Genomic DNA, 21934 nt, shown 5'->3' on the forward strand with positions numbered 1-21934 from the left:
AAAGATTTGGGCGCCTGTACATCTGGGCACTCTATTGATGTGCACTCCACTGGTGTCTTATTCATCACATTCAGTGTTTATTCCCTTCAAATATAATTTATCCTAAGAGTGGCACAAGGTTGCTGCTGCAAGGTGCATGATGCAAACCAGCAACTTTCACTTGATGTACTAGTGGTGAAAGTGTGTTGCTATTGCTAGGGGGAAGGACTATACAACCAAGGCACAGCAGAAGCCAAATATTATAGTGATTGTGGATAATCCTGCCAGAATTCTAGTTCATCGGGACAGTTTGTCCATATCGTAACAGTAGCAACTAGTGGCTGCATGGGCAGCAAGAGTGCAGATATGCTGCAAAGGTTAAAACATGCCAATGATAGTACCTTTTTTGCTTCATGCACATTGGCTACAAATGAATTACTTCTTCTCTATTCCTCTATGTGAAAACAGTCACTGACTTTGTTTCATGCATTCTGTCTCGCTTAACTGATCAGTATAGACATATACCTTCACCGGACATGGCACTTTGGGCTGGTGGCAGAGAGAAATGGATTAATATATTGTAGCAACAAATTGTCATCACTTACTTTGCAAAAAAAAGAAACTTGCTTGTAGAAGTTGAACCCCTTATACCACACCAAAAGAGCAACAAAAAGCTGTTTAGTAACCATGCAAATTAACGAAACAAAACTCGCGAGTGCAGTCAGAGGCAGCAGATGGCGACGGGGCATAACGCAAACAAGATTGTTCTGAAATGTGCCACATGGCTGTCATTTATCGAAAAAGTAGCATACAAAAACAATGTTTCATACTGTAAAGGTCACTTCCTCTGATGATAATGCGGGCGATCTCCAAATTTTGGAATTGGTTTCCAAGATCAAATAAAAAAGGGCGTGCATGTCATTCATGAAAGCGGACGAGTAACGAACTTCGTGCTTTACACATAACCAAACTTCAATCACAGCTGTTTCATTTAGAGCTTGCAGAAGCCGCACATTACTGTCAGACTTCAATCACAGCTGTTTCATTTAGAGCTTGCAGAAGCCGCACATTACTGTCAGTAGAACAAAACACGTCATCCCGAAAGCAGCCAAATGCATTTGGTCTCCGCACTTTCATTTCATTGTAGCCTTGCGAAATGCACAAATCACTCTCACTGCATGCACGGCGGAACGTGTCTGCACGCAGTAGAGGCGGTCAGAAAGCACAGCTGCGGACGGTTTGCTTTTTTTTAAATGCAGGTCTTTTCTTCACCGGAGGGCGTAAGTAATACAGTCGTACCTTAGTGGGGATCTTGCCGAAATACAAGGCTTGGGTTACCTCATAAAATAGATCGCATTTCGGGGCCGATTTGCATGTAAGCGGTACGTAACAAACCTGCGTCTGAGCCACGAAGGGCTTCGTGGAGCGGCCTTGCGCCAGCGATTGAATCAATGCACAAATCGCATTTAGTTCATCCGGGGCGGTGCAAGACAAGATGACTAGCCTCATGCGGTCTTTGGAGAAAACTCGCGGCGCAAGTATAGCACAAGAGCGCGCACACACATCCACGCAACAACGCGCATCGCGCACTGCCGCTGCTGCCACCACAACACGGGCGCCGAGAAGGTGTTGGCCGAGGCCCACGGGTCGCTAGCGTGGAATTGGGGTGTCGGCCGCAGCTCGTAACAGCCAGCCGACGGCCTCTTCTCCCTCTCCATCTTCGTTTTCCCCCTCGCGCCGCATCCGTTTGTTGGGATCGGATATACGCGTCCGGGTGTGCTGCGGCTGTTTTATTCTGTCCTTGTGGTTCGTTGCGCCATCTGTCGCGTGGTATGCAAACAGAGTATTGGCGCTCGGCGGCTGGCGGCGGCCGTTCGCTCACCTAAAATATTCTTCCACCGTGACTGAAACTGAACGTTGCTTGAAGCACCGTTTATCACTTTTTTTTTATGCATGGGAGCATGGAGGATCCTCCAAACGTAGAAGTTTCGCTCATAGTTTCACAGCTGGTAATGTTCTACACAAACAAAAAAGTTTATTTGACAGGCTGCGTCATCTGGCGAACTACGATGAAACCAATGGACCATTTGCGGAAAAGCTCCTGCGCATGCGCGACAAAGAAGCAACTAGCGCCCTCTGTAGGCAATTTGGTTTTGGTTGGAAAACGTGACACGCCAGCGCTGCCTGGCCGTGCATTCTTGCGCTGTTGAGCGGTGGATGATTTGAGTTTCTTGTCTCTTGTGTGTTTCTTGTGTGTGCCCGTGGCTCGGGAAAACTTATCCATTTAAAAAAAAAGTCGGACTCGTGAAAAAAGGCCGTCTGGATACTTCATGACTGGTCCCCGAGCGCGAGTCGTCTGCTAACGAAGTAGTGTGCTCGGTGTCCTCTAACGCTGCTGCTTTGTGGAGGCGCTTTTGTTCTCCCCGTTTTTTTTTTTTTTTTTTTTTTTATCTTTTTGTCGGTGCTATATTCTATTCTTATGAGTTTTGTTTCCTTCTAAAGCCGCACCATTTACGGAAAAGGGGCCATCTCTGCCTTGAGACAAGGTAGTGTAGAGCTTCCCTTTGACACATGAATTGTTGGAGTGAGTTCTATACCTTCACCAAGAACTATCGACTTGCAGAGCACGCCCGTGCAAGAAGAAGCATCCTAGTGCCCTCACAGAAACACTCAACAGCATCCGTGCTACATGCTGACAGGTTTCGCTGAGCCTTCAATAAGGAGTAAAGAAACGCAGCATTGTTCACTATTGCATGCAGTCGAAAGAGCCATTTAACTGGAACGCCTTCTATCTAAGCTAAGCATGCGCTATGCAACAGCGACACTTGTACGTATATATAACGAGAACCACGACGACATACAAGGCGCGAAAGACGAAGCCGTTGATGGGGTCGGTTGGGCCCATCCGGCCCTTTCCGAAGTAGCTGGGCGTTCTTGCTGTATTTGGCGCTTGCTGCCAAATCAACACATATCGGTTTTATAAGAGTTCTTCCATCGACAGATTCGGTGGGAAATGAATTTTATATACTTGTATGAACATCCACCGTAAATCCAACAATACAACAGCAAGGTGCGCTATACCTGAACAGCGGGAGCACGGCAGAGTGCAGTCTACGCAGGAAGCGGTCTGTCAGTAAGCGAAGCTCTCGCGTATCAGCGCGAGCGTGGTTGAGATAATACGAGTCGTTTAACAACCAGTAAAGCCTCGACTACATCAGAAGCTGCAGGGACGAAGTCAGCAGGAACTCTTACCCTACATCAGAAAACCCAGACAAACATTTGCGCGTGTTACAAAATAGTGCATCCCATGTCACTGTAACACTCGTCCGCGCATTAGCGCTCATGCAATACACGTTCATTTTGTGTACCAGCATTCTGCACAAGAGAGATACACATGTTTCTAACCAAAATATCTCACACCGCAGCGCAATCGCAGTGAATTCAAACGACGTGGCCCGAATCAACAGCGAACCATGGCATTGTCACATAAACACTGCGGTCTTCATGGATGCTGCTCACTCTCATCAAAACTTATTAGTGGTATGAAGATTCAGGTTCCTGACATGGCCTTCCTCCTTTAAGCATCGGCCGGGATGCGCCTGCAGGCGAACAGTTGAGGACGAAAACTGCACGTATTGCTCATACGTGGCCATTATTCTGGCTACAACCCGAAAAGTCGGCGCTCTACATCGTTCTCCTTCTATGCCATCCTCTTTCTGCAGCATATGCACGTTTTCAGCAAAAGAGCAACACTAAAACAACGATTTAAACGCACGTGAAGCGCCGAACGCTGCCTTGCGCATGCCAGTTCGAGAAGCCCTTTCCAACCAAAAGTGCCGGCGAAGCTTCCCATTTTGGACGACAGGTGACGCTCGCTTTTCCGCAAATGTCGTGATGTCACGTTCTCACGTTGGTTGGTGGCCGCGATCATAATAATGGATGATGGCAAGCCGAAGGGCCCATCTACCAATATCTCTTGATGCACCTCCAGCAGGCTCCGACGCAGGGCGTGAACTCTTCGAAGGCTGCAGAAACGGTGACGTGACCCGTGTCAAGAAGCTGGTTACTCCGCATAATGTGAACTCGCGGGACACGACAGGAAGAAAGTCCACTCCTCTTCACTTTGCTGCTGGTAGGCCTAACGTTATGCTTGCTATAGTCTAAACTGGCCAATAAACTTGCATAATGATCTCACCTTTATATCTTCATTGGATGCTTTCTTGTAAGTTTTAATGCACGCTCTCTCGTCTTTCTCTCCTGGGCCAATCCTTGCTTGGAAGTGAGGTGCGCGGCTCACTTTCGTCAGTTTGCTCCGGTGAATGTCACGTAAGAACAGGGGGAAAAAAAAAAAGAAAAAGAAAAGCGCACCAATACACTGTTATGCACGTGTGCATATATGTGCGCGTGTGGAGCTCGGATAGCTGCAGCTAATTTCTCCTTTTACCTCTGGCTACAATCGGCCCTTCATTCTGATCGTTTCTTGACTGCTTAAATTTTTGCCGCATTTTGGGCCTTTTTTTCGATAAATGCAGTTGAATAAATTGCATATTTCGTAATTGCAAAGAGAAAAATGAGTGTTTCATGTTGGTGGTTTTTGCTTGATGCAAAAGGGAAGCGCTTGCATACAGTGGGTTGCGGGGGCGACAGCTTGTTCGTACTTCGGGGTATGTTCCGACATGGAACATAATACTCGCGCAGTTAGCTGACTCGAACTTCCACTGACAGGGGCACGACTAACCGCACATTATGCCAACGGTAATATGTGCGGCTAGTGTGTTCGTTCCGTCATAGAAGCAAACGAAGGCTGTGTCCCAACTTTAATAAAGTGCGCTTCGATGTTTTGGTTGAATACCAAGGTGTGCATAAAATAATGGCATTTGCACAATTTTACTTCACAGTATATTTGAACTCAAACCAAAGAAAAGCAGGATGAATTTTTAGATATGAGGTCACTTTTGAAATGTCAGTTTTCTTCAAAAAATGACATGTTACGTTTTATAATTTTTGATAACCCCAAACAGTCCTCTACCTTTTGAAAAATGAAATTAAATCTATCTTGTGTAAAAAAATTAGACTGCATTGTTACCGGCACTGTGCCTTTCTCTCATATTTGCAACTACAAGTCTTGATTTTCTAAATATGCAAATTTATTTTTGTGTTATGCTAGCATAGGTAAAGCTACTCAGTGGAGCTTTTCTCTTGAAACTTTGTATGCTTATTTACTACATATGAAGATTTGCAGCAAGCTAGTATTGTTAATGTGCACTAGCTTTCATATTGTGGCCTGTTGGCTGAATGCTCGTGCTTGCTGAAAACTTCATTAATGCCTTTTTTTGTGTGATAATTGCCTACAGGCTCATTACACTCTTTATTCTAATTGCAGAGATAATAGGTAGAACTGCATAAATACCATAGCATTCTGATGGACATTAGAGTTGTCTTTTGGTGTGAGAGATAAATGTCGCACTTTTAAAAATAAGACATTGCAAAATATTTTTCAAACCTTCATACTTTTTGATGGCATTAGCATGGTGTGCCTACGAAAAATAGTAAAAGGAATTTTATTCCACCAAATAAACATTATCTTCATAATGTAACATCTAACAAGGGCTGGCCATCCACATATTATAAGTAAGGCCAGTAGCTCAGAGCAGTTTCTAATTCAGACTATTTATTTCAGAAATGCTGGTTTTTTGTATTCTGCTTATTTGTAACATATTGCTAGTCTTGTGTATACATTATCAGATATGCTAAAAAGTTGCATACAGTCCGGTGCGCCAAAACAAAACAAGCAAACCCTTGCTTGCAGAACATATAAGGCTAGAGGAAAGGCAACATTACAAGGTGATCAGGGAGAATAAAATAACAAACGGAACAGTTCAAACTCCTGGTAATTATTCCTAATCTAAGCTTGACAAGCCCTGCTGTGATGGTGCAGTGGTTAGGGAGCTCGACTGTTCTGTCCGAGGATGAGGGATCGAATCCTGGTCGCAGCCGCCACTTTTTGATGGAGGCAAAAAACAAGGCATTCGTGTGCTGTGCGATGTCGGTGCACGTTAAAGAACTACAGGTGGTCAATTTCAGGAGTCCTATACTAAGGTGTCTCCTAGCCCGAGTCGCTTTGGGATGCAAAAGTACTTGATGCAGGGCTTGTTGGTTCATCCTACAAAATTTACGTTTCTGTCGTTTCCTGTGTGTGTGCCTTTTGCGCCGATAAAATTTCGCTTTGGGATGTTAAACCTCATTAACCGAACCAAACTAAGTTTGACAAACGGGCCAAAAGAGCTCCTGAGGTCTGCTGGTTTGGTAGCAGATTCTATTCTCTGATGGCGTGCAGAGGGAATGAAAATGTGTGTGTGTGTTAAATTGTTGATCGACATAAGTGTTTAGTATGTCACATTTTTTAGTTTGCTATACCCGGAAAAAATTAAGAGCTCATGCTTACCTCTTCTTAGTGTACCATTTATAGGCAGAAAAAAAATTTTAGGCGCAAAATGTTTTCCTGATTTCGCACCGAAGTATCCAGCTTTGTGTAAAGATTCTGTTGGGGCATTGCATTGATGATAATTGTCGTACATAAACTCGTTCACATTTCACTGAGTACTTTTTAATACAGAAATCGGCAAGCGATGTTACATTCTGCAAAATGTAAGTGAATAACTTGCTAAGGAAAGCAAGTTTTAGGGGATGATTTGGAGAATAGTGCGAGACGAGTTGTCGTAGTTATATGTGAAGTGTTTCTGTTACATTTTAGGCAAGACCAAATTGAAATTCCTAAGAGGCAATGTTCATACACTTTTTTGCTGTCTTATATACATAAATTAAAGGGCTTTTACCTCTAGTAACTGTCATATAGATGGTCATTACAGGCATCTACCAGTCCTCAAACCATGTGCCAATTTTCACTAGCAAGTTAAGCATTTTTTTTTAATTTTCACAGGCACCTGATATCCTGTATGTGATGCAGTTGCCTATGAATATATTGACTGTTCCATGTATGCTATCTGTACCACTGTTAAAGAAAATAAAAATAGATTGGGGTAGCACGCTGCTTAGACATTTGAGCCTTTCTGCTGTGTTTGACAGCTGTTGTAGTGAATACTTTGGCTCCATTTACCTGGAAAAGGGCCCACATATTGGTACATGGTCAACGTTCATCTGGAGCCCTTCACCATGCCATGCCTCGGGGCCATAATTGTCACCTTGGCACGAAAAAATTTATTACCACCCAACGTTCTCAGTGAGTGAGTGAAATGTAATCCCACCTGCTTTCAAATTCTTTAAATGGGGTTACTTTTGTTGTTGCTGCGTGCCACTTTCCACAGATCATGATCAGTTTTTCACAGATGTTGGACCGATTTTAAAGCTTCATTTTAAGGATTTTGATTGTTGACCTTTAAATGTGTGCTTCAAGGTTGCATCGCGGGTTACTGAAAAACGGTGCAAGGTGTCCACCAGGAAATGAGATAGTTTTGTGCCTTTTCAGCTTTGCAAAACTTGGTTTAAGTTTGCCTTTGTATTGACTGCAAGTTTGGGGTGTGCACCATAAAAGGAGGCACTTGTATACGTCGCCACATGGGCTCAGAGCTGTATTAGCTTCATTCCATATTATGAGTGACGATGCACCAGGCCCTAGTTGGGGGCGGGGAAGACCGAGGAAGTACGCCATAGTGGAAGATCCTAGAGCAGCTCAAAATGTCACTCGTAATCACTGTTGAGGTGGAGCAACTATGAATGAAGCTGCAGCAGTAGCCTGACGAGAGCAACGTGTGGCCCTAATGTGGCACAGGTGTTCTGGGAATGTAAAAAGAGGCTCCTGGTGATGGTGAGCAAGTGGAACGAGCTTTGGAACAGCTTTCCATGGGGCTGGTCAAATGGTTGTGGCCTGTGGAGATAATACAGAGTGATGGCAAAGTACAAGAAAGACAATCCTCTTGGTGCAGTTTGTGAATGAAAAGTTAATATAGCGTCTGACAGTAAGACTGGAAAAAAAAAATTTGGAAGCAGATCAGCAGAAAGTTCCATGGAAAGTTCAACAGCACATCACTAGACCTTTCATTAGAAACTTGATACCAGATTAGTAGAAAGTTCTGGAGAAAGTTAACACCAGGTAAGCAGGGCATTCATTACAAAGCTTAACAGATTTACAGTAATTACAACAGCAGAACGTTCATCACAAACTTAACAGCAAATCAGCAGAAAGTTGAACAGCAACTTCAGCAGCAGATCAACAGAACACCCATCTAGGCTTTCACCTCCTCATATTTAGAAAGCTTGAGCATTCCTTCGAACTTTTTGCCAAGTACATGGCATTGAAGCTGATAATGCAGTTTCAAAAGAACTTGCTATCATGCTAGACTGTTCAGTTTCAGGAAGTAGTATAGTACATTCGACAAATATATGGAAGATGGGCACGGGAAAGATGCTAACAGCAATCTATCTTGATTTTGCTGCCCTGGGGGGTAAACTAACGAAGAATATAAATATGAACACAATATAGAAGTATACAGGTGCAGCTAATCAGATGTTTTTATTGTTTGCTATCTTGCGATACTGAAAGGCTGATTTAAACCATTCTGCCCATATCTTGTCCGGTAGGGACATTTTATTCCCCAAGTGACACTGCAGACGCCATGAGAACATCCTGGAGGGTCGCAAAAGCTGCGGAAATACAGGTTGAAGCAACCTGTGGAACGCTTCTGTATTATGGTAGAGAAGTTTGCTACATTTTGACTCGTGTTTCTCAGTTTTGCCGGTATGCAGATTCTTAGAGAGGGCTCCGACGTTTATCCCCTTTTTATGACGGAGCAGGCACTCATAGGCGTGACATCCACTTAACTGGTTACCAAATTTTTATTGGAAACGTGGGACACCAGGGCCACTGCTCTAGGGCCCTTTGATGCTCAGTGAAGTGTTCCAGATAATATGTGCTTTGATGTTTTATGATGGGAAGTGGCTTTGACACTTATGTGCTAGAATTGGCATGTGCTTTCAAAGTGCCTTAATTAGGAGAACAGGTGACCTCACGACCCTCGGAGTAATAATTTTTTTTTAATGTGGAAACCTTATACGGTTAAACCCGCTTAAACAATGCCGGTTAGAACAGCATATTAGGCCTAACAATGTACAGTCGCAACACTGCCAGCTTTATTATGTTTTCTGTGGTAAAATAAACTGCTTATAGCACTGATAACGATGCTTGCTAGTTCATTATCAGTTCTAAGAATTGAGAGCCAAAAACAAACCACACCTGCCAAACCATACTTACAAAGTGGAAGCGAAAAGAGCATGTGACCACAGTCACAGAGGTGGTGAGAAGAGTCAGATGTGCAGAGGAGGAGGGAGTCAGTATGGCACTGCTTGTCAGTGACGGTGTGTAAGAAGGAATGCGGCACGAAAGGAGGTGAGAAAAAGAAAGGAGAAGGTTACAAGATTACAAAAATAGTTTAATTAAAAGAATCCAGAATGAGGAACCAAAAAAAGCCCAAATGGTTATGTTGTTCAAAAAAATGGGTCTTGAATATGCATGGAAAGTACCGATGTTTTCAAAAAGATGTTGAAGGCTGAAGCAAAGTTGGACGCTATACTGTGCTTATAGCACAGGAAGAGCTGGCAGTCAAGCTGCCCATCCCATAGCCCAAAAATTTGTGTAGGAATATGAAAACATTATAGCTCCATGGGTGTTTTCAAGTGATGTTTTTTGACATGTAGTAAAGTTCTGGTATTGTATTTGGTGTGTATGGTAACGCGTGCACGGCCACACAACCATTTGCAGAGGCACTTGTACACTTGTTACACGGGCGATTTCAATGGCAGTTCAGTGCAGTCAGTTGAACTGAACGGCAGTTAGCGATGTTACACGGCAGCTCCAACTGCAGTTGAGATCTCAGTGGCAATTCATTTCAACTGAGGTCGGGGGTCGCATTTGAACCATTCAACTGAGAAAATGGCTGTCAGCAGATGTGCCACGTTGGCCGAGTCGGCGACATTTCCAACCTTTATGTGTTCTCAACACACGTGAAAGGTTGCTGTCCTAGCTAGTATAAGTCCCAGCATGCAACTTTAAACAATCAATTGACTTTGCACTGAAGCGCGTGAAGTGGCACTGAAAAAAAGGAAGACTAAGCGGTGAAGTCTGACGTGACTCAAGTGAATTCTCTTGACTCTGTGTTGGGTTAGGTTGCGATGTACTTGAACCAGAAAACGCCCGCAGAAAGTGGAATTCAATAATACAATGTGTGAACGTATTGATTAAACTTATTTACAACGAAAAAGAAGGACTTCTTTTAGCCATAAATTGTTTGAACGTAGCGGGATCACGTGATTCAGAGACTGAACTGAGTTCTCAAAATTCTTCAGGTAACTGCAGCTGAGTGGCATTTAATTCAGCATCAGTTGAGAAGCTAAGCTGTCATCAACTGGACGGCAGTTGAAACTGCCTGTGTAATACCAGTTTCACTTGCCATTCAGTTAAATGATGGTTCAGCGTTTCAACTGACGAACTGAACGGCAGTCGACTGTAGTTACACGGAACATATTGCGAAACTCAGTTGTCCCTTAGAATCACGAGATCGCGCCACATGCAAGCAATTTTTACTAAAGAAGGAGTTTTATTTTTTATTATAAATTACTTTGGTACAACATTTGCACGCTTTATATTATTAAATTGCGTATTTTGTGCTCATTTTTTTTTTCGAGTACGGGACAACTGAACTTGACACAGAGCCAAGTCAATCCATTTGAAGCACGTCTGGCTTCGCTGGTCAATCATCGTTTTTTCGGTGCTGCTTTGCGCGCTTGTGTTTTGACACTCGTTTGAGTAGTTAAAGTTGCAGGCTGGGACTTGTGCTAGCTAGGGCAACAACCTTCCGTGTGATTTTAGAATGCACAGCGGTTGGAAATGCCGCCGACTCGGTCGATGCGATGCGTTCGCTGACAGCCACCTTGTCAGTTGACTGGTTCAACTACGATTGTCGACCTCAGTTGAACTGAACTGCAGTTGAGATTTCAACTGCAGTTGGCGCTGCCGTGTAACATCGCTAACTGCCGTTCAGTTCAACTGACTGTTAACTGAACTGCCGTTGAAATCTCTTGTGTAATACCCGTGTTACACGGGCAATTTCAACTGCCGTTCAGTTAATTCGCAGTTCAGCGTTCCAACTGACGTTGAACTGAACGGCAGTCGACTGTAGTTAAACGGAACATATCGTGAACCTCAGTTGACCCCCAGAATCACGTAATCCTCCACATGCAAGCAATTCCTACTAAAAAAGTGCTTTATTTTTCATATATAAATTACTTTGTACAACATTTGCACACTTTATATTATTAAATTGCACATTTTGCACGCGTTTTCTTTTTCGAGTATGGAACAAATGAACTCGACACAAAGCCAAGTCAATCCATGTGAGGTGCGTCTGGCTTAGCTGCTTAATTGTCGTTTTTTGGGGCCGCTTCATGCGCTTGTGTTTTGACACTCGTTTGAGTATTTAAAGTTGCAGGCTGGGACTTGCGTTAGCTAAGGCAGCATCCTTTCATGTGATTTTAGAACGCACATCGGTTAGAAATGCCGCCGACTCAGTCGATGTGGCGCGTCCGCTGACAGCCACCTTGTCAGTTGACTGGTTCAACTGGGACCGCCGACCTCAGTTGAACTGAACCGCAGTTGAGATTTCAACTGCAGCTGGCGCTGCCATGTAACATCGCGAACTGCCGTTCAGTTCAACTGACCGCCAACTGAACTGCCGTTGAAAACGCCCGTATAACAGGGGTATAACGGGTATATATAACATGGGTATTAAAGACTGTCTCGTGAGCGCTAGTATGACTGAGTCGTGTGGCAGGTGATCTGATGTTGCCGCCTGTTCCCTGCAACTGTGCCTTATGCCGGTACTTTTCCTGGGGTAGACTTCTGCAGTGCACCATATCTAATCGTACAAGTTTGATTCATAGCCATGTAAGGAAAAAGACTGCAAAAGTGGCTAAAGGGCTCAGAGCATTCGGTGTCCGTCCATAAAGACATTTTTTGAGAAGCTGTAGTTGTGCACTTGCTGGCAAGCAGATGACTCGGAAGAGCTGGCTTGAGCAATTATTTTTGTAGAAAATTCTTGTTTATCATCTGGCTCTTGCGAACGCACCTCATGTCATGTTTTTTTTTCTCCAAACAGCACATGACAAGTGTAGCTGTTGGTAGCAAACTTGTGGGAATACTTAGCCCATAAGCTTAGATATATTTTCTAATTTTGGAACCTAAAATAAAAAACAAATATTGCAATAACTGTGCATGAGTGGAACAGTTGCGTGCTTCACACTAAATAAGCAAATCAGAGATCGACTTGCCAGAATTCTATAAAACATGCACTGTAATTTTTCTCTTTGCCTGACATCTGTTAAGAATCTGAGCAAACAAAAATTTAGTCTTGCTTTTCATGTCGTAATTTAAATCATAACAATGACTGAAAAATGGGACGTGCCCGCTTGCCATCTGGTTTCATAAACCAGGCTTGTATGGCTCTAATACTTGGAGAAAGTCCCGTTGGGGTGGTGCAGTGGTTATAGCACTGACTACTATTCCCAAGGATGCGGGATTGCGTCCCAGCCGTGGCGGCTGCTTTTCGATGGAGGCAAAAAGCAAGGCGCCCATGTGCTGTGCGATGTCAGTACACATTAAAGAACCTCAGGTGGTCGAAATTTCCGGAGCCCTCCACTACAGCGTCTCTCATAGCCCGAGTCTCTCTGGTATGTTAAACCCCACAAACCAAGCCTGATTTAAGTGCAGAAAATCACTGCATAATGTCAAGAAGGTTTGGACGTTTCATACTGGTAGGAAAGTAAAAATCAGATTTCTTTTCCATTTAAGCCTAACTGGTGTTCTTTAAGGGGGACTAGGAAGAATTTTCAAACTTGTCACAAACATCGTAATCAAGTAGTGTTGCTTGTGCATGAACCTTTCCTGTTTGATTTTGTTTAGTTAACTTCTGTAAGAAATTATTTCTTTTCTTTCTTTTCACAATCTGCTCTTACATAGCAGAATCCAAAAGGGAAATACAGAAAACTAGTCACAAGATCAACTTGCCGTCTCATTCACATGCTTGTAAGCATAAGCTCAACCGGCTGGTCTGTACACAGAAGCATGTTACCTGTTCTGGCATCAGCTTGCCTATTGCGCGGTTTAGGTATATTCTTCTACTTCAGCACATATTGGCTTTTTGGCGCAGATGAGCTCATTGGTGGCCATATTTTGCACCGGCACCACTGACATCAGAATTCTTGGAAAAACATCCAATTCCCAAACATTGTCCACAGCACAGGGGCCAAAGTTTGAGATGTGGAAAGTCCAAAACCTTGTAACCATCTAAGATAAGAGCTAATCCTTTAAAATGGATTTCAATGTGGAACGGGGGAAGAATGAGAAGGGGTGGGGCCCATGTAGGGGCTCTTGGAACTCGCAAAAGCAGCCCACGGGGACCCCTGGCTTCCGCTGAACCCAGTTTGAGAACTTCTGAGATAGTCTAAAGTATGGAATTGTGAATACCACTATAACTACTTGTGTGCATATTGATTGGCTGAACAGGTATATGGCAGTTTTCATCATCATTTTTCTTGGATGATGAAAACATTTTTTTTTTTTTTTTTTTTTTAAGATTGGAGACCGGTGTAGCACCACTTGTCATGAACACTCATTTCTGAATCAGACAATTAGAGCAGGCAATTGGCAGAAAGCATGTTGGCAAGAATAACATTGCCACTGTTCAGCATCACTCATGAGCTGATTCACATAGGCTCACTCCGGTTGACATTCAGATATGGTCTGAGTTGTGAGCGAATCCAGACTTCAGATCACAGTCTGAATTGTGAGTTAGTTCGGACCTACATTCAGATCACGATCTCAGTTTCGAGTGAGTTTATGAATGAGTGAGTCAGTCAGTTTCTGAGCTTCTCAGAGTCTATAAGTGTGTGAGTCAGTTTCGAGTGAGGTTATGACCTGAGTGGTGAGTGAGCCTGACTACCTTCAGATCATAATCTGATCATGATTTGAGTGATGAGTGAGTCTGGACTTGCATAGAGGATAATCTGAGTTGTGGGCAAGTCTGGCTTCGCATTCATATTGCGATATGAGTCTCGAGTCCAGGCTCAAGCTCAGACCTTGACCTTTGTTTTCGATGTGACAGCGTGCGTCTTTTTTTTCCCCCATTAGCTGGCTGCAGAAGGGAAGGAAGGTTTATTGCTGGGACCATGGCCCTCAAGGGCATGGTGGCTTGGCAGTGTGTATGGATGACCAAAAAAAGAATCCTTTAAAACATGTTCCTACATATGCTACCTGCCATACTGTATATTTTACGCATGATGAATGTTGCCACTTTATATAAAGTAAGGTGGGCAGGGCAGAGGCCTAGACAAGCTTCTTCTGGGTTTTTGTTTATGCTTGCTTACAACCTGTGATATTAAATTTGGATTGGGTTTGACAACAAGGTAGCAATCACGGATGTTGTATCACTCGCATTGTATTACGATCGACCAAACTGCTTGAAGCACAAGAAATGTAGTCTTTCACCTAAAAATATTTGCCATTATAGGTACTACTTGGGCTAAAGAAACCTCTCAGCTCAGTGAACCCATGTGTATTTTGAGTCGGAATGAGTTGCAAGTCGAAATGACTGAGTAAACTCAGATTATTGATGAGTTGAGAAGAGTGAGCCAGCCCCAAAATGTGATTGAGTCAAGGTGAGTCGTGGGTTAGTGAATGAGACCATAAGAGTCGGGAACCATTATGAGTGAGTGAGCCAGGGGGAGTTGCGAGTTGCAGTGAGTAGTTGACTTAAAATGTGTCATGACTTATGAGTTGGAGTGCTTTGTGAGACTAAATGAGCTTGAGTTCATGAGTGCAGAGAGTGCGAGCGTCATGAGTGAGTCTGAGTGAGCTTGAAGGTTGACCAAACATTTAGTAGGTGAGCCTGAGTGAGCGCAAACAAAATGATGACAAAGAAAGAAAGACAAACACATGCAGTGACTTCCTTTGGCTTCGCTTTGTTTGCATTGCTTTTGTGTTTAGTAATGAACCAGTTAGTCCGAATTACTACTCTTAGTCAGTTAACCTGAATGCGCACTTAAAATTTTGTTGAAGCATTTGCATAACTGCTTCAGGTAGCCTTTTGTGTTTAGTGAGCTCGTAAATATTTGATATACTGCAAAGCCATTTGCACTGGAGTCAGATGCCAAGCGTTCTGCCGGTAGTGTTTTGAGCAGTGCTTATTATATTTGACTTTCAGGGTTTGGACGGCGGGACGTGGTCGAACACCTTCTTCAAAATGGAGCCAATGTGCATGCCAAGGATGATGGTGGCCTGATTCCCTTGCACAATGCTTGCTCCTTTGGCCACGCAGAAGTGGTGCAGCTTCTCCTTAAGCACGGGGCTGACCCCAATGCACGGGACAATTGGAACTATACACCGCTGCATGAGGCTGCTATCAAGGGGAAGGTCGATGTGTGCCTAGGTGAGTAATGTGAGAAGCAACTCTGTGGGTTCTTTTTACTTCACCGATGCCTTCCTACAAAGTTCTGCGCCATTCTGACCTGTTGTGCTAAGCTGCGCCTAAACAGTAATTTATGCGGTAATTGACCATCGCAAGTATACAACGCCAAATTTACGTGAGTATTATTCTCGGTTGTACAACACTGAACGCTCGCTGCAAAAGCACGCAGCCACATCTGCATCTTTGACGGTTTGGTTCACTCATGTTTGTCATAAATCTGTTATCGCCACGATTTTCATGAAAGGCTGGTGGCACAAGCCCTTCTGGATTTAAATTAATAGCAGCTAATCGATTCCACAGCTGTTTGTCTATTTTTCATTCATGAACTTGAGCAAAAATATTTACAACCAGTGCACTCCTAAATAATTCTGGCCAATGGGAATTTTCGTGCGGTTTTTGGACTTCAGTAAATCTTTTTGGTTTCGACCCACTTTTATTCGGAACTTTGGATAATTTGAACTAGGAGCGCAGTCCCGGCCGATGCCCATTTAAAGGGGACACGTGTGCGAAAAGCGCGTGCGATTAGCTGTGGCACGTCGTTGCGAACGGCATAGAAACGGCTGATTGCTACTCTTTGCCTGCGTCCAACTTTGTAGTTGTCAATAAGGGGCCACGTGCGGCAAGCACACTGGTGGCCTGCGACACGTTGAGGCATGACACGCTCTGCCAGCGATCACTGAAACAGCCTCCTCGAACATGAATTGCATGGGACAGTGGCAGATATGATGATAATCGGAAGTTCGCCATTTTCGAAATAAAGCTCAGTCGCTTTGTTTTGGATTCGCTCCTACTTCACACCATCCCGTGGCTGTGATTGGGCGCACGCATCTAACGCTGCTTGGGGCGTCACAACTTTTTCATTGTGGGATGGCGTCACACTGTTCTAGCTCATGCGCATATGTCCTGCGCTCATACCCACATTTTGCTTCCAGCTATATAGTTGCGCGGTTTTGCCGCACTGTGCGGTTCGCTGTAATGCCTCATTGGGCCCTGCGGTGAAGCGTCCTCAAAACACGAGGGGGCTGCTTAGGGCAGAGCCATCAGTTAATACCACTGAGTAGCCCTGCGAAAGGGTAGGGAGGCTTTTACGATTTTGTAGCAATCCTTTGACCGTCCTGACACTGTGCGCAAAGCAATGAAAGTGGTTTACGAAGCTGGGAAAAGCTCGTTTTTACTAGGCTTTCATCTCAAATGCAGACAGCTGACATGCAGGTGTTCATCAGGTAAAATTACTGTAATGCAAACAGTTTTCGGCAATTTTTTTTTTTTTTTTTTTTTTTCATTCAATACCTAGAACTTAATGTTAATTTGAACTGTAGTGTCACACCAACGCTCGGTGATTGTCGACGATGACAAAGACGACGAGCGTATGTCGGAAGGCGCGTGCTAAAAAAAAGAAGACGGTAGACAAAAGACGAAGACGCAAGAGACTGACGCGCTAGTTAAACGGTCGACCTGAACACCGACCTGAGCTTCAACGCACCCTTACATTTGGTGGAGGCTGCTCTTCGTTCCCTCCTCTCACGCTGGAGCTTCGCAGCCTCACACTCGCTCCGCCATCCGCTATGCCTGAGGCAACAAGCCAGACCGCCACTCCACACTCGACTGATCCCACCGCTTCCCCTACCATCCTGTGCTCTGGTGGGCTTCGCCAGCGTGACCCAAGCTTTTTCAGTGCCGCCGACGACCAAGATGTAGACGATTGGCTATCCTCCTACGAACACGTAAGCGCCTACAACAAGTGGGACGACACCATGAAGTTAGCCAACGTCCTCTTTTACCTGACCGATGTAGCAAATTTATGGTTCCGCAACCACGAACCCGACCTACCTACCTGGTCGGCCTTCAAAATGAGCTTTTCCGAGGTGTTCGGCCGCCCCGCTGTGCGCAAACCGCGCCGAACAACGCCTCGAAGCCCGCGCTCAGAATCCCGATGAAACGTTCACCAGCTACATAGAGGACATTGTGGATCTTTGTAGACGTGTTGATCCTTGTATGTCCGAAGCTGTCAAGATCACTAAAATCCTGAAGGGAATCTCCGACGATGCATTTCACATGTTGACGGCCAGAAACCCCCATACCGTCGTCGAAGTGGTTCAGCTCTGTCAGAGTTATGACGTCCTCAAAAGGCAACGAGCTTCTACCCGGCGTTCACTCGTAAACGATCGGTTATTCGTACCTCCGACAGCATGCGGTCTCACTTCTGAACCACTTTCCCTCCTTCCCGAGATCAAGGCCTTTATACGGGAGGAAGTGGCTTGCCAACTATCGCTCCTCATGCTTCTGCCGCAACCACCCCATCGATAGATTCTGCACTTTGACGCACCATCCAGGAGCAAGTTGCAGAAGTTTTACCGCCAAGCTCTCAAATTACGCCTGTGACAGCCCCATTAACGTACGCCGCTGTCGCCGCCAGACCACCACCCTGCCCTGTCGCGTATGCTGCGCCGTTACCACCGCCACCACCTCCGCCCCGCCCTTATCTGCCTCCTCGACGTCCGGTCAACAATCCATGGCGGACCTCCGACAACCGCCCGATCTGTTATTCATGTGGCGTTCCTGGCCACGTCGCCCAGCTTTGTCGCCAGCGCACGCAGTCATACCGCAATGGCCCCCGCCTGTACAGTTATAACTACAGTCCAACTTTGAACCTTCCCCTCCCCCTGTCCCTGCTGGCACTTCTACGGACTCATTTTATCCTGACTGCTCCTCCCGTCGATCGCCGTCTCCCCGCCGTCGTTCCCTCTCGCCGCTGCGCCGTCGCTCTCCTGCTGGCCCGGAGGAAAACTAACAGCCGCAGTTCCGGAGGCAAGAACTGCGTTTTCCTCTACTTGTGCAAGTCCTCCGTCTTCCCCTACCAACGTTCTCGAAGTGTTTGTTGATGGCGTCGCAGATCTCGCTCTCGTGGACACTGGCGCCGCTGTGTCTGTTATAAGTGCCAACCTTTGCCGCCGACTTCGTAAAGTTACGACGCCTGTTTAGAAATTTTTTCTCCAAACTACCAGCTCACATCGCATTCAACCACTTGCGGCGGGCACAGCTCGAATTGTCATTCAGGGTGTTTTGTACGTCGCCGAATTTCTTGTGCTGCCTCACTGCTCTCACGAACTGATTCTGGGTTGCGACTTTCTCACCAGTCATCATGCGATTATTGATTGTGCCCGAGCCAGCATCGAATTGTCTCCGAACATTTTTTCTTTCCTATTGGAGGCCAGATAGAACTTACCGTAGCTGTGAACAAAAAAAATGCTCTTAGTAGCATTTAACGCCATCAGCCTGTTCCAAAGTGCTCCGAAATAGTCCATAAATTGCTCCAAACATGCTCCGAGATCGGACTTTTGCTGCTGTCATGCCTGCTCCAAAAAGCTAGAACCTGGTTATGATTGCAAAAGACCTTTCCAGTACCGTACTTACTCGCATAATGCTCGCACCCCCAACATTGGGCGTCAAAAATTTGAAAGTTTTTTTTTTCCTCGCATAATCATCGCACCACCAATATTACCACCGCGAGAGTCGTCTGCTAGTAGTGACAAGTGGCATCTTTGGAGCGCTACTGAACCTAGCTGGCCTCGCACTGTCAGGCGGCGTTAGCGTGCTTGGGTACATCATCATCATCGGTTATGCTCGTCCTTTTTTTTTACCTCCATGATGCTCGCAGTCGTTGCCATTTTGCGAAATGTCTCCGCGTCTCGTTGTTATTGTTCCTTCGTTCCGTCCGTGTTGTTTGCTTTGTTCCACCATCAACCGTGTTCTTGGTGCCGCATCGCGGTGGGGCGGTACGCAAGTTATACGGCTGCTTTTGAGTACGGGCTACAGCATGGCACCCGCTGCCAGCAGGCACTTCGGCGTCAACGAGTTCTGCGTACAGTTGAACCCCGCAATAACGAAAACCGCAAGTACGAATTTCTCGATGGAACGAAATAGTTTAGTGGCCCCGGCCAACGTTCATAAGATTCAATGCATTTCATCTCTCTCAACAACGAAACGCTTTCAGACTTCAATCCCGCAGCAACGAAGGTTTCTCAAGTAGCAGTCCGCACATTTTTTTCGTGCGTAAGCCATTGCAGGAAATTAAATCACTGGAATGCGTTTTAGTACACCAGTTTTAACATTTTTGGCGCTTCCACGCTACCAACAAGCACATTTACGCACGCGGCCATGTTTGTTTACAAGTTGCTGATGATGACGACTGCGCGCTTGTCGTTTGAAAAAAAAAAAAAAAACTAATTTGGCGGGCTATGATTTGTTGGCAACCAGTTCAAATGGGCATGTCCATGATGAGTTATTTTTTTGTTGCCGAAATTTTTCTGTACAGTGCGATGACGGGCAATGGTTTTTGTTTCTTTAAATTTTTTATTCTCTTATGTTTAACTTGTGGCTTTGCTGCGCCAGAGGGCAGCGCCACCATCACCATCATCGTATCGCCATCATGGATGTTTGTTGTTTTCTCCATGCCAGCAGGCCACGCATTCACTGTTTCTTTGTCTGGCGAGCCGACGTTGACGTACCGACGTGCTGACAAGATGCCTCCTCCGACCAAAAAGCGGAAGTTCTTGACGCTTCAGGAGAAGGCTGAACTCATCGCACAAGCTGCCAAAGGAAGGAAGAAGATGGATATTGCGGAAGAGTTTGGAATTCTGTGCAGTTCGCTGTCGACAATACTGAAGTGCAAAGACAGCATCTTGGCTGCCCTGAAGAATGGAGCACGTGCGCAGCACAAGACGGTGACAACAGCGACTTTTGAAGATGTAGACAAGGCTGTGTATGCCTGGTCTTTAGAACAGAGAGCCAACAAGGTGCCGCTGTCCGGGGCCTTAGTACAGCAAAAAAGCCCTCGGCTTCGCTTGCCTATTAGGGTACAACGATTTCAAGGCGAGTGCCGGTTGGCTGAGCCGTTTTAAGGCGAGGCATAATATTGTTGCCAAAGTACTTTCGGGTGAATCTGCAAGCGTCGATGCGGAATCGGCATCAACTTGGATGCGAAAGACGTACGAAGACATCGAAGCCGAATACAAGCCCTGCGACATTTACAACGCCGATGAAACTGGCCTGTTCTATGAAATGCTGCCGTCAAAAACACTGGAACTAAAACAGCAGCGATGCCATGGTGGAAAGCAGAGCAAGAAACGCATCACGATATTGTTGTGTTCCAACATGGACGGCTCCGATAAGCGTCCGCTCCTCGTCATCGGCCGCAGTAAAAAGCCACATTGCTTTAGGGGGGGGTCGCAGGCTGCCCGTGCAATACACAGCCAACCATAAATCCTGGATGACCCGCGCCATCTTTGGGAGTTGGCTGGCCACCTTCGATGGAGATATGCGAAAGGCAGGAAGGTTTGTGTGCCTGTTCTTGGATAATTGCAGTGCACATCACGTTGATGACACAGCTTTGACCAACATCCGCCTGATATTTTTTCCCCCGAACTGTACCTCCGTGATTCAGCCCTTGGACCAAGGTGTGATACAAAGTGTTAAGTGCGCGTACCGAGGGAGGCTTCTTCAACGGCTGCTCTTAAACATTGAGATGAAGCGCCCGTTGGAAGTTGATTTGTTCATGGCCCTGGAAATGGTGGCCGCGGTGTGGACGGCAACAAGAGCAACTATTGTTCAAAACTCGTTCCAGCACGCGGGGTTCGCTACTGAGCAGCTCGCACCCGCCGCATCGCCAGGGTCGCAGCTGGCAAAGAAAGGGCCGCACTGGTTAGCGCATGGCAGTAGCTGTGCGGTGTTGACGAGACTGTGCCGGAGGCATTGGACGACTTCCTCTTTGTGGATGAAGATGTAATTGTCCATGAGGAATCGACAGATGACACCATCATCAAGAATGTGTGCAGCATAACTGAGGAGAGTGACGACAAAGGCGACGACGATCAGCTCGAGAAAAAGGAGGCAAGTCCGCGGGATGTGCTCGATGCTCTCGACACCTTACGTTCGTTCATCGGTGCTCACGATGACGATATTGCAATGGAAAGCCTGCTCAGTTGCGAGAGCAGAGTTTTGACGCTGCTGCAAAGCAAGAAGAGGCAAACGTCGATTACAGACTTTTTTAAATAAAGTTGCGCTTCCGCAGGTTCAGGTTCGTACTTATTCATCTGTACAGTCCCGTTTTCGCGATAACGAAATTCTCGCGAGAACGAAAAATTTTCTCGCCCCCGGTAATTTCGTTATTGCGGGGTTCAACTGTAGTACGCTACTGGAGACAGCGATTGCAGTGTCGACACGGACTCTGATCAAGTCTCTGATCAAGAGTAGAACTGTGTGGTCTGCTGTGAGCATTATACCACGGAACGCTGGGAGTGATGATGAGGCTTCGTGCGGTAAATAAAGTGCTTTTGGCGACCCTGTACTTTTATAACAAGGGTAAGTTCTACTTGAAAGCAATGTTTTGGTTATATTTATAATAGATGACCTAAGAATCACGA

The 21934-nt window shown here is 45.5% G+C and overlaps 1 protein-coding gene across 1 annotated transcript in view; it reads left to right on the forward strand.

Annotated features, from left to right (window-relative positions):
* Positions 1-2460: 2460 nt before the first annotated feature.
* Tnks (tankyrase) overlaps positions 2461-21934 on the forward strand; it is a 334637-nt gene continuing 315163 nt past the window's right edge. Inside the window, exons 1-2 of the mRNA XM_084591573.1 lie at positions 2461-4111; positions 15249-15473. Coding sequence (XP_084447699.1) covers positions 3919-4111; positions 15249-15473 — 418 coding nt within the window. The 5' untranslated portion in view covers positions 2461-3918. The remainder of the gene's footprint in view (positions 4112-15248; positions 15474-21934) is intronic.

The sequence above is a fragment of the Amblyomma maculatum genome, chromosome 1, assembly GCF_055883805.1.
Source record: "Amblyomma maculatum isolate TAMU_Amacu chromosome 1, ASM5588380v1, whole genome shotgun sequence".
In the NCBI taxonomy this organism is placed as follows: Eukaryota; Metazoa; Arthropoda; class Arachnida; order Ixodida; family Ixodidae; genus Amblyomma; species Amblyomma maculatum.